The sequence below is a fragment of the Hippocampus zosterae genome, chromosome 12 (assembly GCF_025434085.1).
Source record: "Hippocampus zosterae strain Florida chromosome 12, ASM2543408v3, whole genome shotgun sequence".
Classification (NCBI taxonomy): Eukaryota; Metazoa; Chordata; class Actinopteri; order Syngnathiformes; family Syngnathidae; genus Hippocampus; species Hippocampus zosterae.
In genome coordinates, this window is record NC_067462.1 from 22108794 (window position 1) to 22122393 (window position 13600).

General features: G+C 42.9%; 2 protein-coding genes across 4 annotated transcripts in view; both read left to right on the top strand.

Moving 5' to 3' along the window:
• LOC127612036 (contactin-associated protein-like 5) overlaps nucleotides 1-13600 on the top strand; it is a 246791-nt gene that overhangs the window by 152708 nt on the left and 80483 nt on the right. For all 3 annotated transcript variants that reach the window (XM_052082998.1, XM_052082996.1, XM_052082997.1), the window contains 2 exons: nucleotides 117-236; nucleotides 1941-2141. In XM_052082998.1, the coding sequence (XP_051938958.1) occupies nucleotides 117-236; nucleotides 1941-2141 (321 nt within the window). The remainder of the gene's footprint in view (nucleotides 1-116; nucleotides 237-1940; nucleotides 2142-13600) is intronic.
• LOC127612105 (uncharacterized) lies at nucleotides 2157-4335 on the top strand. The gene is made up of 2 exons (XM_052083090.1): nucleotides 2157-2987; nucleotides 3901-4335. The coding sequence occupies exons 1-2, from the start codon at nucleotides 2369-2371 to the stop codon at nucleotides 3999-4001; spliced, it is 720 nt and encodes a 239-aa protein (XP_051939050.1). The 5' UTR covers nucleotides 2157-2368; the 3' UTR covers nucleotides 4002-4335.

Sequence of the window (13600 nt, forward strand, 5' to 3'; positions counted from 1 at the left end):
AAATAGATCAGGAAATGGTCAATGAACTCGCATCGGGATCATAAAGTCCAGAAAGTATTATTTTTCATTTAGAGTTAATGGGTCTATGACAGTTGAAAATTGTTCCACCTTTGCAGCCATCTATGAGTCATCCTGCGAATCCTACAAGTTGAACGGCGGTTCCTCAGGCTTTTATTCCATCGACCCCGATGGCAGCGGACCCCTAGGGGCCACACAGGTGTACTGTAACATGACAGGTGAGCACCCCCACGCCCGTGATGAGGACAACAACACAATTCAAGTTAGTTGTCTGTGATACTGCAAGAGTCCGAGACTAAAATAAATACAATGCTGAATCTTTTCAGTGATTAAAGAAGTTGCTTCATTAAAAATAATTTTCATGACGTTAACGTGTTTTTTGGCAGGTGTGGAGGAGCCATATATATATAGCCATATAGATATTCAAACCACAATTTGGGCAAATTGTATGTGAAAATATTTAAGAAACAAATTTTGTTCCCACATACAGTACACTGCCGTGTAACCAAATGGAAATACAATAACCTAAAATCGTAAATAAATATTCATCTACATTCCACTAGCCCGAAAACACAAACGTATTCATTGGGATTTGAATCAAACCACCCAACGCACAAATGCTTTTTTTTGACAATGCCCAGAAGATATCTCAACTTCTGGAGGAGAGATGCCACTGTCTCTTCCTTTTTTTTTTTTTTGGTCATCGAGATCCCTCGACTTGACCTCAATTACAAAATACATCCCAAATGCAAATAGCTCTCAGCATGACGACCTGATATGCATAATCATGACATGACTGGGGATTTTCTTGAAGAATGAGTAAACACACACACACCATGTACTGCAAGCTCAGTTAAGATGAACTCCTTGTCTAATTTTACTGAGCAAACAAAGGATCAACGAGTTGGAAATACTGTTTGTTTGCTATTTTATTTCTTGGATTTCATGAGGGGGATCGCGGCGGTGGTTGCGGGGGTGAGGGGGTACTGACAGGTGCAGAGGGAAATTAATTAGGTTTTTGCACGGATGGTAAATGTCAGCGAATGCACAGATGGGCCTCGTCTATGATGCTGAGATATGTCTGCATTACAAGCCGGCGTCATCCTCCAGCCTGGAGTACAAGCACTTTACGGTGACATTCACTCAGCCTACCCAGGATGATTTACTGATTTGTATTTTTTATTAGAAAACACATAGCAAAAGATAATTCAGTCCTGTAGGAAAATGACAAATAGACCACAACACTGCATTTTCCATTTGGCACAGCACAATCTGAAACTGTGTGATATAAAGCTCTTTTCTTTGGCAAACACCATCCAATTTCTGAACGGAATAACTCGAAATGTTGACACAGGGACAGGTGTTTATATAATTATGCAATTATTCAAACCATTGGCCCTCAAAATTGCATACATTTTTAACTGAATAGTGTTTGTAATGGCCAAAAAGGATTAAAGAGATTGTGAACAAATGTGAACATGCTATGTTTTGCCTTATACAAAAGCATAAACCATCCCGTGAGATTGGGTTTGGGTGAGAACCATTCACCAAAAGACAGTGTAAGATACGCCACAGCTGTCAGTTCTCTCGACACCTCTCTCTGCCGGCAGTCGTTACAAGACTCATGACCAATTAATTTATGAGTGGACTGCAGAATTAGATGGTGCAACTGAGCCGAGTAATCACATTTGAAGCGTAGCATTAGAAAACACACAGCTGCACTGTGCGCAGGTTTAAAAAATACTGGATGGGAAAATTAATTATTTAATAGCAGTGACTTGGTGAGTCAGGCCTACAGCAGTAATTTAATTGTTGTTCTTGAACACAAACCAGGTTGAAAATGTACCTGTTTTATATGTGGGGAGATTTGGAGAAGTTGTTTGAAATAGGTATGTGGTCTCAGATAAACTTATTTGTTGTAGAAGAGAAGGTCTGGACGGTTTTGGCCCACAACAGCACTGCTCCAGTCCGAGTGCAGGCTTCATTACTGCAGCGGCCTCACATCATGGTGCTCGACTACGGCGCCTCATCGGAACAACTGCACACAATCGTGTCAAGGTCAGAGCAGTGCCAACAAGAAGTGGCTTACAACTGCAAGAGGTCCCGTCTCTTCAACACAAAAGGTAGAGATTGTTTTATACCCTTACTCTTTTGATACCCTTTATCACATTGCTTAAATTCATGCAACACAATTAGAAAGACCCTGACTTTGTGTAACCCAAAACACCAAGCACAGAAGTTCCTGTAACCCATTCAAGAAGCACATTACTTTCTGTAATCCAACCAGGAAACACTTACCGCTCTATTCCTGTAACACAGTTAGGAAGCACGTCATCAGGCGCCGACAGCTATGGCAGCCTCGGTCACACGCTCCCTAGTATTATCCCTGTTTTTGTCATTTTCGTTTGTTTTTGGCGACCCTGAGCGGCTTACTTACACGAGGGAAAAGTTGCTGCGCATTGGGGAGTCTACGCTCGGTCTTTTTTCACCAGCACACGAAAATCCACAAGGTTTTTCGGAGCTAATCGCGAGCGGAGCGGCTGCGCTGTACGGAGCATGGAAACGCCGCCGGAGGAGGTGGAAGCGAGCCGGCGTGCTCGTCAAGCTCCGGCAGCGTGGATTTCGAACCCCGCTCCCATCGATCCATCTAGCTAATCTACGATCTCTGCCAAACAAGATGGATGAACTGCTTCTCCTCACAAAGACCAACAAAACATTTGCACGTTCTGCTGCGCTCTGCTTCACTGAAACCTGGCTCAGTGACCGCCATCCTGATCCCGCGCTACATCTACCCGGCTTCCGCCTTCTCCGAGCCGACCGCGACACGGAGCTATCAGGGAAATCGAAAGGTGGTGGGATTTGCTTCTATATCAACGAAGAATGGTGCACTGATGTCACGAAGCTCGACGCACACTGCAGCCCGGACCTGGAGTCGCTGTCTTTAAACTGCAAGCCATTCTACTCGCCACGTGAGTTCACCTCCTTTTTACTAGTCGGTGTTTACATTGCGCCACAAGCTAACGCTAACACGGCGATACAAACGCTAGCCGAACAAGTAAACAAACTCGAACTAAAATACCCAGAGTCACCCCTGATCATTTTGGGCGATTTTAATAGAGCACATCTTAACCGTGAACTTCCCAGATATAAGCAGCACATCGACTGTTTCACCAGAGAAGGCAACATTCTAGATCACTGCTATACAACAATCAAAAATGCATACCGATCGGTCGCCCGTGCAGCATTGGGTCTTTCTGACCACAATTTAATCCACTTAATACCTACATACAGACAGAAACTCAAATGTGTTAAACCGGTTGTTAAGACTGTGAAAAAATGGACAGATGAAGCAAAACTAGCTCTACAAGAATGCTTAGACTGCACTGATTGGGCGTCTTTGAAACTTCAACGGGCACACTGGATGAATACACAGACACTGTAACATCATACATCAGTTTCTGTGAGGACATGTGTGTACCAACGAAGTCCTTCCGTTCCTTTAACAATAACAAGCCATGGTTTACTCCCAAACTCAGGCAACTCAGGAAAGAGAAAGAGGCCGCATTTAGAAGTGGAGATCGGGCACTGTACAAACATGCCCGAAACCAATTGACAAAGGAAATTAACATCGCAAAGAGAAGCTATGCAGAGAGGCTGAAAAACCAGTTCTCTGCTAACGACTCTGCATCTGTATGGAATGGCCTGAAAGCAATCACTAACTATAGAATGCCATCCCCCCAAACAGTGAACAATAAGGGTCTTGCTAATGAACTAAACATGTTTTTCTGCCGATTTGAAAAGGAAACCCCCATTTCCCACTCACACCCACCTCTACCAGAAACCACTCTACCTACCCCCCCACCCTCTTTTTCTCCACTACAGATCCACGAACAGGACGTGAGACGGCTCTTCAAGCAGCAAAAGATCAAGAAAGCTCCGGGGCCCGACAAAGTGTCCCCCTCCTGCCTGAAAGTCTGCGCTGACCAGCTGGCTCCGGTCTTCACACAGATCTTCAACAGATCCCTGGAGCTGTGTGAGGTCCCATCCTGCTTCAAACAGTCTACCATCATCCCAGTTCCCAAGAAATCGGCAACATCGGAACTGAACGACTATAGGCCTGTCGCCCTGACGTCTGTGGTCATGAAGTCCTTTGAACGCCTTGTGCTGAACCACCTAAAGAACGTCACTGGACCCCTGCTGGACCCTCTCCAGTTTGCCTACCGGGCAAACAGGTCTGTGGAAGACGCAGTCAACATAGGTCTGCACTACATCCTCGAGCACCTCGACAGCACAGGGACCTACGCATGGATTCTGTTTGTGGATTTTAGCTCTGCGTTCAACACCATTATCCCGGAACTCCTCACCCCCAAACTACTCCACCTCGGTGTGTCCCCTGCGATCTGCCAGTGGATCCTCAGCTTCCTGACGGGACGGACACAACAGGTGAGACTGGGAGCAACAACATCATCAATACGCACCACCAGCACTGGAGCCCCACAGGGATGTGTCCTCTCGCCACTGCTCTTCTCTCTCTACACAAACGATTGCACCTCAACAGATCCAGCTGTCAAACTCATAAAGTTCGCAGACGACACCACGGTCATCGGTCTCATCAAAGACGGCGACGAGTCTGCGTACCGGCAACAAGTGGAGCAGCTGGAGCTCTGGTGCGGCCGACACAACCTCGGGCTGAACACGCTCAAGACTGTAGAGATGATCGTGGACTTCAGGAAACATTCTTCTCCTCAGTTGCCCCTCACACTATCCAACTGCCCTGTGTCAACCGTCGAGACCTTCAAGTTCCTGGGAATCACAGTCTCCCAGGACATGAAGTGGGAAGTCAACACCATCTCCATCCTGAAAAGGGCCCGGCAGCGGATGTACTTCCTGAGGCTGCTGAGGAAGCATGGCCTGCCACAGGAGGTGCTACGACAGTTCTACACGGCAGTCATCGAATCAATCCTGTGTTCTTCTATCACGGTTTGGTTTGGGGCCGCCACAAAAAAGGACAAAATCCAACTTCAACGGACAGTTAGGACGGCAGAAAAAATCGTTGGCACCGCCCTACCCACTCTTGAGGACTTGCACACTGCAAGAATCAAGACAAGGGCACGGAAAATCCTCCTGGATCCCCCGCACCCTGCCCACCACCTTTTTCAGCCACTCCCCTCAGGCAGACGCTACAGATCCCTGCGCACCAAATCCAGTAGACACTTAAACAGCTTCTTCCCTCTAGCCATTAACTCCTTAAACAGTCACTGACATAGTCACTCTTCTTGCACCACATAATGGTACTACAAAACTAATGGTATACTCTAAAATGGTTCAATGATTTTGTTGTTTACGATGATACTAGTGCAGCGTGTTATACCGGAGACAAATTCCTTGTGTGTCCTACATACTTGGCCAATAAAGATGATTCTGATTCTGATTCTGAACAACCTGACTTGGTGGCTATTTCTCAATATCTAGGACGCAGCATATGGTCTTCTGAAATTAACCAATTACGGTCTTCCTTAGAACGTATGCGAGAACGTTCTTCCAAAGAACACAAGTCTCTTTGTAAATTGGAATGGCTTTGCACTTAACTTCCTCTGATGTATTTCCATGACAGCAGCATGAAATTCTTCTTGGGATGTACCCAACCAATGCATCTTTGAGGGTTTTGAAGGACCTCGCCTGCGAATTATCTTTCTGGATTTTGGAAACCATGTGCGGTTGGGTCACGCTGGTGACCTACAGCCTGTGAATTTGGACACCGCTGCAACATAGTCCTGTCATTCCTGCTCGCAATGCACTGTAGTCTTTATTAACCTTATGAATGACCCACTACCTTTCTAAGCACAGTGCGGCTAATTTTGAGTGTACTACATTTTTCTCTCCAGATGTTCAGACACTCCTACAAAATGGTGTGACTCCTATATTTTATACGATACGGGATTAGTGTGGACATTCAGACAGAGCCCTGCTGTTACCCAATTAGAAAATACCTCACTCCCTGTATCCCAATCAAAGGGCATTTTCCTATACATTCTTGAAAAAATAAGCAAACACTTAACGCAAACTAACTCAATGCGTTTGTCCTGCCCGCCCCATCATACAATTGTCTTTTGTATTTACTTTTACTGCTTTTCAACTAAAAGCATGGGACTTTACCTTTCATAAACCAAGGTTTAAGCACTGTCTCACTCAGTTAGCACTTAATTCCTCTAATCAAATCAAGAAGCACACCCCGTTAACCGTTTTTGTCAGACTATATTTTCGTAACATTTACTAACGATAAACCAATAAGATTCTTGACTGCAAGGTCAAAATTCAATTGCATAATATTACACACTTCATTTCCTGCATAAGCCAATCAGAAAGTGTCTTAAATTCCAAGACTTCCAAGTACCCCAAGTCATAAAATACTGAATTCTTTGGAACTAAAACAGGAGACACTTCTACCAGGGAGCGCTTTACTCTCCTAACCCCAAAGAGGAATTATGATGTCTGATTAGTTAAGTAGTTGTATTTTTAACATTAACTGAAAGAGTGGTGTTTGACTCTCTTTATGAATCCTAATCCAATCGTAACACTTTCACTGTTCAATCAGGAAGCGGTTTACAAAGGAATAGCATAAATCAAGCATGTAGTGTAGTGAAATCAAAATCGATTCTTCCTACAGTTGATTGGGACAAGCTGTGAGCCTTGAAGCTTGAGGCAGAGTGGACAGGAGCAAAGTTCTAGCTCCACAAACATGGTCACTTCGTTGTATGTGAAGATGTTTTGCTTCAAAATCTCCCGTGGAGCAATTCCAAAGTGTATCTTTTGTGTCTTGCTTGATTGGAACTTAAAGACACAAAGAACATTTGTGTGCCAGGTAAACACTCTCTCGACGACAGCATCAAGCGACTTTATCGACGTTTAACGCGTTAATTACAGGAAAGACAATCAACAACAGCTGTCGCAATCAGCTTGCCAGGTTTACAGATGCCTTCCTGTGCCAAGAACATCTGAGCTCGTATCCAGGCAAACCGAATCGAGGAGGCTGGATTACGTGACCTCCTTCTGACAGCCTTCCTGTCAGCCTCTGCTGTTCACTTAATATGCAGATGTTGTTCAGACATTTGATGTCCATGTTGCTATGCTCGACTGTGGACAATTCGAGTAGCAGGTGTTCCTCTCCTCGTCTCATCCGTAATGACTGACGTTTGTCAGTGGGGGCCATGCGCTCGTCATTAAGGCAACAGTGAAAAAGTAATTACCTTGCAGAATTCCGCCAACATCCTGCTGCTATATTTAGAGTTATTGTGCCAGTGCTGAGAGTCAAGCATTCACACGAATGATATGTTGTGGCACAAACAGGTTTTTCTTCTACTTATTGTGCAAATCCCAAATTGCTATTGTGCACATAAAAATACATTATTCTTCCACTTCTTTTTGTTGGGCTTAATATCTTATAGGGAATACATTGCCAGGATGGCCCATTTTTCTCTCAAAAACCGTCCGCATTTTCCGTACTATAAGTCGCAGTGTTTTCATAAGGGCTGTTCACACGGCAAGATTTGGTCCGGGGCTGCCCCAGTAGAGCGTTCACACGTGCAAATTAGCTCCGGCGTAGCCCCGGAAAAAGGCTTACACCAGACCAAATTTGATCCACCTCAGGGAGGTGGTTTAAAAATTTGTCGGTGTGTGTCTGTGTCGGTGCTATCACGCTCAGCGGCTTTGTACGTGTGACCGCTCCACACAATTTGCTGCGGTGCAAAATATATCGCAACAAAATACATCGGTGCCGTGTGAACAGCCCTATAGTTTGGGGGTGCGACTTATACTCTGGAGCGATTTATGGGTGAAATTATTAAAACATTATTATATCATTTCACGTTATTTTCACATTTAACCAAAAAGGTCACTCCAGACCCGTGTTGATAATACAAACTCTCCACAATTTACGAACGAGATACGTTCCGAACGATCGTTCGTAAGGTGTATTCGTTCGTAAGTTGCTTCAGTTCTATATTTTGAATGGAATGTATGTTTAAGGCTTATATAAGTATGTTTAAGGTTTATATAATAAAATTAAGTTGAACTTACTTTTGGAAGATGTACTCGAAGGCTTAAGGAGATGATGGAGGGGGAGGAGAAGGAAAAGGAGGATTTTATATCAAGTGGCCGAGAGGGTCTTCGTCGTCGCTGGAATGGGCTTCAAGAGTTACTTCCTCCTCCGTAACATCAATGAAGGAAGAAGTTGAGGGTCCAGGAGAAGAAGATGAGGGTTAATGAGGATCTTCCTTGGAGGGTTTATTAGAAACTGGCCGAAAGAAGCGATCTAACGACGATTGCACAGTTTTCTTTTTTTTCTCATCATAAGTGATGCAGTAGCACGGACTGTATGGCATCATTCATTTGATTTGCAACCTTTGTGCAACGTTCAATATTTGGGTCTTGCTGCTCGAAAAGTGCGATGGCTTTATCTATGAGTGAAAACCCCTCGGCCAAGAGTTCTGTCTCGAATTTCTTCATGGGGACACGCGTCTCCTCCTCCTCCTCTTACAGCGCCTCACGTCGGTGTTAGCGGTGGAAAGAAGCACTACTCGGAAAAAGGCGCGCAAAACAAAATATAACTTACAACATCTCTGTCCGAACATTTTTCGACATACCCGCAAAAATGTTCGGATGTACCGTTGTTCGTAACTCGAATGTTCGTAAGTCGGGGAGCATCTGTACCACTATGAGTCTGACGTAAGCGACATAGAAGAGGAAGTTTGGAGGAATATGTTACTTGAACATACGAGGCACGTTCTCAGTTCGTTGTTTATGCGTCATGTAAGGTTAGCATGTCGTACGTACACTTATTCAGTGTGTTATCTTCTATTTAAATTGCCTTTAAAATCAAAAAATTCCCCCCAAAATGCGACTTATACTCCAGTACGACTTATGTATGGTTTTTTGTTCTTTATTATGCATTTTATGGCTGGTGCGACTCATTCTCAGGAGCGACTTATCGTCCGGTAAATACGGTATGTATTTTTTTTTTATCAGTATCATGAAACAAGCTTGCATTTTCAATGTTATCAATTTGTTTTTAGGGAAATTGGGAAAATAACTACTCTTGTAACAGCTCTTTCTGTTGGTGGGAGTCTTCAGAAGAACCAGACACATTTTGTCCATTCAAAATCATTGTACGTACACAGCTTATAATGCCCAAAACTAGCGATCAAACGGCCCCAAAATAAATGAGGACATTCCTACTTATGCCTACTTCAACCTCTGAAAACATCACAGTAAGCCTGTCCGTGCACGAATAAGAGCATGAGAAAATGAGTGCATTACCTGCAGTACCTTTTTTTCTTTAGAAATAATAATGAGATTGATATCTGTCAAGTCCCCCAAGGACACTTAAGCGTCAAAACTAAAAAAAGCTCCAGGTTACACCCTCTAAACAGCACTTGTTAGTCAGCTGACAAAAATGTTGCATTCTTGGTGGGAGAATGCAAACTTCACACTGCTTGTTGGCCGGCCATAGACATGAGTACATGAAGCGCCAGTCCAGAGATCACCACAGGAGCATCTGCGCCACGTGTCGGCTTGCCATCCACCAGGGCCAGGCTCCGCTAGATGGCCAAAAGCAAGGGGTTGCTGCTTGGGTTGGCTGCCTACAGAGTGCAAAAGCTTTAGCATCGCTAAAAGTCTGAAAACTATAATCAATCGTCACCCAACTTCTTATACAGATCCCTACTCATGTCCACTTCAACCTGTGGAATATAAAACCAATATTTTTGACTTAGTTGAGGCACAGGTGTCAAACTCCGGTCCTGGAGGGCCGCTGTCCTGCATGTTTTCCAAGTCTCCCTGTTGCAACACACCTCATTTAAATGAACAGATCATCTGCAAGCTCTGCGGAAGCCTGGCATTGAACCTGTCCATTTGAACAGGTGTCTTGCAACAGAGAGACTTGGAAAGCATGCAGGACAGCGGCCCTCCAGGACTCCGGAGTTTTGACACCTATGGTTGAGGTGACGTTTTACCCATAAGGGCTCACATTTAATGTCAATAAAAGTCTAAACATTGTGCCGATCACTTTTGTATTTTCATACGTTGAAGTGAACATGAGTTGGCCAGAAGAATGGTTGATTGGTCACGCTTTTTCGGTGACAAAGTGTTTTTACACCTGCGCAGCCAGTACTGATGGTTATCTGTGAGCTTTGTTGGCCGCAGCGAGATGGGGAAATCTGAAGCCCTCGAATCGAGAAAATTATATCCACGGAAGGAGGGAGAAGGCATCTATGTTAAAGACAGCCCTGCAATTTAAGCAGGAAAGAAGCCAATGCTGCCAAGGGAAAAATCTGCCCAACCTTGTTTAAAGCCATTCATTCACGGGTGTGTTGCTGCACCCAGCCACGTTTCATCTGTTAGGCATATTTGCTTGAATGTTTAAAATGTCTGCATTCTTAGACTATTTAGATTAAATACTTTTTTCCCCATGATGTATCCAAAATCAAGGCCAGAAAAGCAAAGGTAAGCTATCAAAGCATTGCTTCAGAGTGGTTCTTTGGCATCCAAACAAACGCCTGTGATGTCACAGCCATTAGGGGCATATTTTTGTGCTATTTTTGCATTGCTTTGATTTATATGGAACAAAAGGTGCCTTCCTGTGGTCGGGTGTTACCATTCCACATTTTTTTTTTGTTAAATTGAAGAGATAATGGCAATCTCTCAGATTACAGAAGCAGCCAAACAAATGGTTGTAATGCCATGCTTGGTACTGAAAGGAATTTTGGTTGTCATCCCCAATTTGTTTATTCCTTTGGCATTTTGGCTGGACAACTCAAAGTATTAGCAATTTCTCATTTGCTATAACCTACGTTGATTTTTACTTCTTGATTGAGAGGGATTTAGGTTCCCTTCATCATTTTTTTTCCGCTAGAGGTGGGCATTTTATTTTGTCAGCAGTAAAGCGGCCTCTCCAGTTATCACGAAATCCAATAGAACAACTAGCATAAAAACTGATTGGTTTGCAGTTTCTTTTTTCAGGACTTTCTAAGCGTCACTTACCCAGATTGTGTCGTGATAAACACCACAGGGCTCCGCAAGTGGACCTTGGAGGATGCTCAACAAAATCAAGCTTCTCATTCATTAATGTACCGTCTCAGCAAGGTTATCGCGACATCTCGTACAGGACATATTGATTGTCACCTTTTCTTATTTTGGTAGGAGGGTGCAAGGGGGGGTGATTAATGTTTTTAAAATAAACTGCAAAGTAATCATGCCAATCAAGGTTGTCAGCTGATGTTAAAGACAATAAAGGTTGTGCAAACACAATTTTGGATGCTAAGGTTGCTCTTCACCCACATTGCTTTGATTTGTTGTCTCCTCTTTTGTCATTGCTTACAAAGGAACTTTTTCTCATTTTGGTCTTAAGTCAAGTCAAGTCAACAGTATTTATAGAGCACTTTCAAACAGCCAGCGCTGTATACAAAGTGATGTACATGGAGCAATTTAACGTGCACAATAAACAGTAAGACAAATCGGTAATAAAGTCGGTAGAAAGCACCAACCAGTAAAACCAAGAACAAATCTAAGTCATGCTTAGTCGTCTGCGTCCCGCTGAATGACTTAGACTAATATGACTTTTGTGGCCATACATAAATGCACTGCCTAATGTGGCCCTAATGTATTCTGGATGGGCAGAGAGCACTGCACCATGTGACACTTGATTATGTTTAGTGACAAGAGGCTTAATGGGCTTTCCCTGCATACCGGCTTCATTTGCAATTCAGGCTTATGTGTGTGAGCGATGATTGAGGCCGCCGTACTTAACCCCATAGAAAGGTCTTCTTTTTTTCTTTTTTTTTTGCCTTGGCCCTTGCTTCAGTTGCAGTCGCTGATGGGTTGTTAGGTATCGCTAGCTGTTGTGGTGACACAGGCATTCTTTAAGCACAACATTTGTTTTTGTAGAGTCGTGATCATTTTAGATTTCTAAGCCCAAAATGCTAAAATGAAGCAGAATTTATTCTAAAAATCTTGTAGCTGCATTTAAGTATCAATATTTTACGAGGGAATGAACCTAGTGAAGGACTTTAAACTTTAAAAGAGTTCCAGATCTAATAGCTTCTGTCCAAATGCATTGGTATAAACGTTCAGTGCATGCTGAGGACTGTGGAGATGTTAAAAGCATCTACGTATTTGCGTCTCTAAATTTAAACCATGTGAGAAAGAAATAGTTCAGATGGACAAAATATAAAATATACAGTTGAAGGTCAAAGTAATTCAGCATTCACTTTGAGCATCCTTTCAGCTCTTCGAGGCGACAAAAATAAGGGTCACAGTCGAAATGGTGGGAAAAAAAAACTAATAATAAAAGAAATGACAATTCTGATCATGTGTAGGACTCTGCCAGATGGTGTCTTAAGTCCGACTCGGCATCCTAATCTTTGGCCTATTGCCCAAACTTATAAGGTCGAAACCGCTGTTTTGTCCTTGTGGAAGTAACAACTGAGTCGCGCTTGGGGATGTCTGCTGGGAATCGGTGCACAACCTTGCTGCAATGGATGTCCTTCACCTATTCAGTTCAGTAAACCAGCCAAGTGCCCCATTCCCTGGAGATATGATAAGATGCCCTTTATTAGTTCTACAGTAAGGGAATTAATGATTACATGAATTTTGAAAATTGCATGCAACAGAAGATATACCGTACGTTCAAGAAACACAAACCATAGACCTAAACTATTTAATTCCAAACAAATGAAGCACTACAAAACATTTTCATTCATGAAATAAAATAAAAACTAGTGTTCCACAAAAAAAAAATAAAGAAAAAAAACAAAACGATAACAAACCACAAAGCATTGTGCAAATTCAAATTAACCATAATAACAGCAAAATGTCCCTTGTTTTTGTATTTTTCAACAATTTCATACATGAGCTTTCGTGGGTTGATTTGAAATGTATTTACTTTTGTATTCCAGTACTGTACGGAAGAAATACAGTTTTATTGGAATTGCCTACTTAATTAGAAAATAGCTACCGTGACCTTTCATATGAATATATCATGTTTGTGGCAATGTTCTGAGATACTTTCCATAAACCGCACAATTTTAGACATCCATCCATCCTTTACATGTTTGTTTTAAATTCACACTGTAGTGAAGAACTGCCATTAATGTAAAATCAGAGCTAACGACTCAAACATTCACATGATGCGAAATAGTTGAGCTGTGAGACGAGACTGCTCCTACTGTACGCTTTGATTTTTGCTGATCCACTCATGTCTTGTTGTTGTCGGTAGCATATCACTGTTGACAAAAAAAACAACAACAAATGAAAAAATAGAAAAATATGTTTTTGCTCTCTATAGACTTGCATTGCGAATGCACAGAAATAATGTTAACCACAAAGTGATATGCTTCCCCTGTCATTTTTGCCCTGATTTGTGCTGAAATTTTTAATGGACGCATGTAGACTTGAAATGTAATGTTCAAGATCACTGTCAGGGCTGGCCAAATTTCGACATGCCAGAAACTCAACCCATTGCCACACCACCGTTTGGAAGTGGCCAATCAATCCTCATTAGCCTTTGAAGACTTAGCAAGAGTGACTG

Excerpts from the sequence above, each read along its gene's own strand:
- LOC127612105 (XM_052083090.1), top strand. The coding sequence starts at position 2,369 with ATGGCAGCCTCGGTCACACGCTCCCTAGTATTATCCCTGTTTTTGTCA. Across the intron at positions 2,988-3,900 it reads CAAGCCATTCTACTCGCCAC|ATCCACGAACAGGACGTGAG; the intron begins GTGAGTTCACCT and ends TCTCCACTACAG.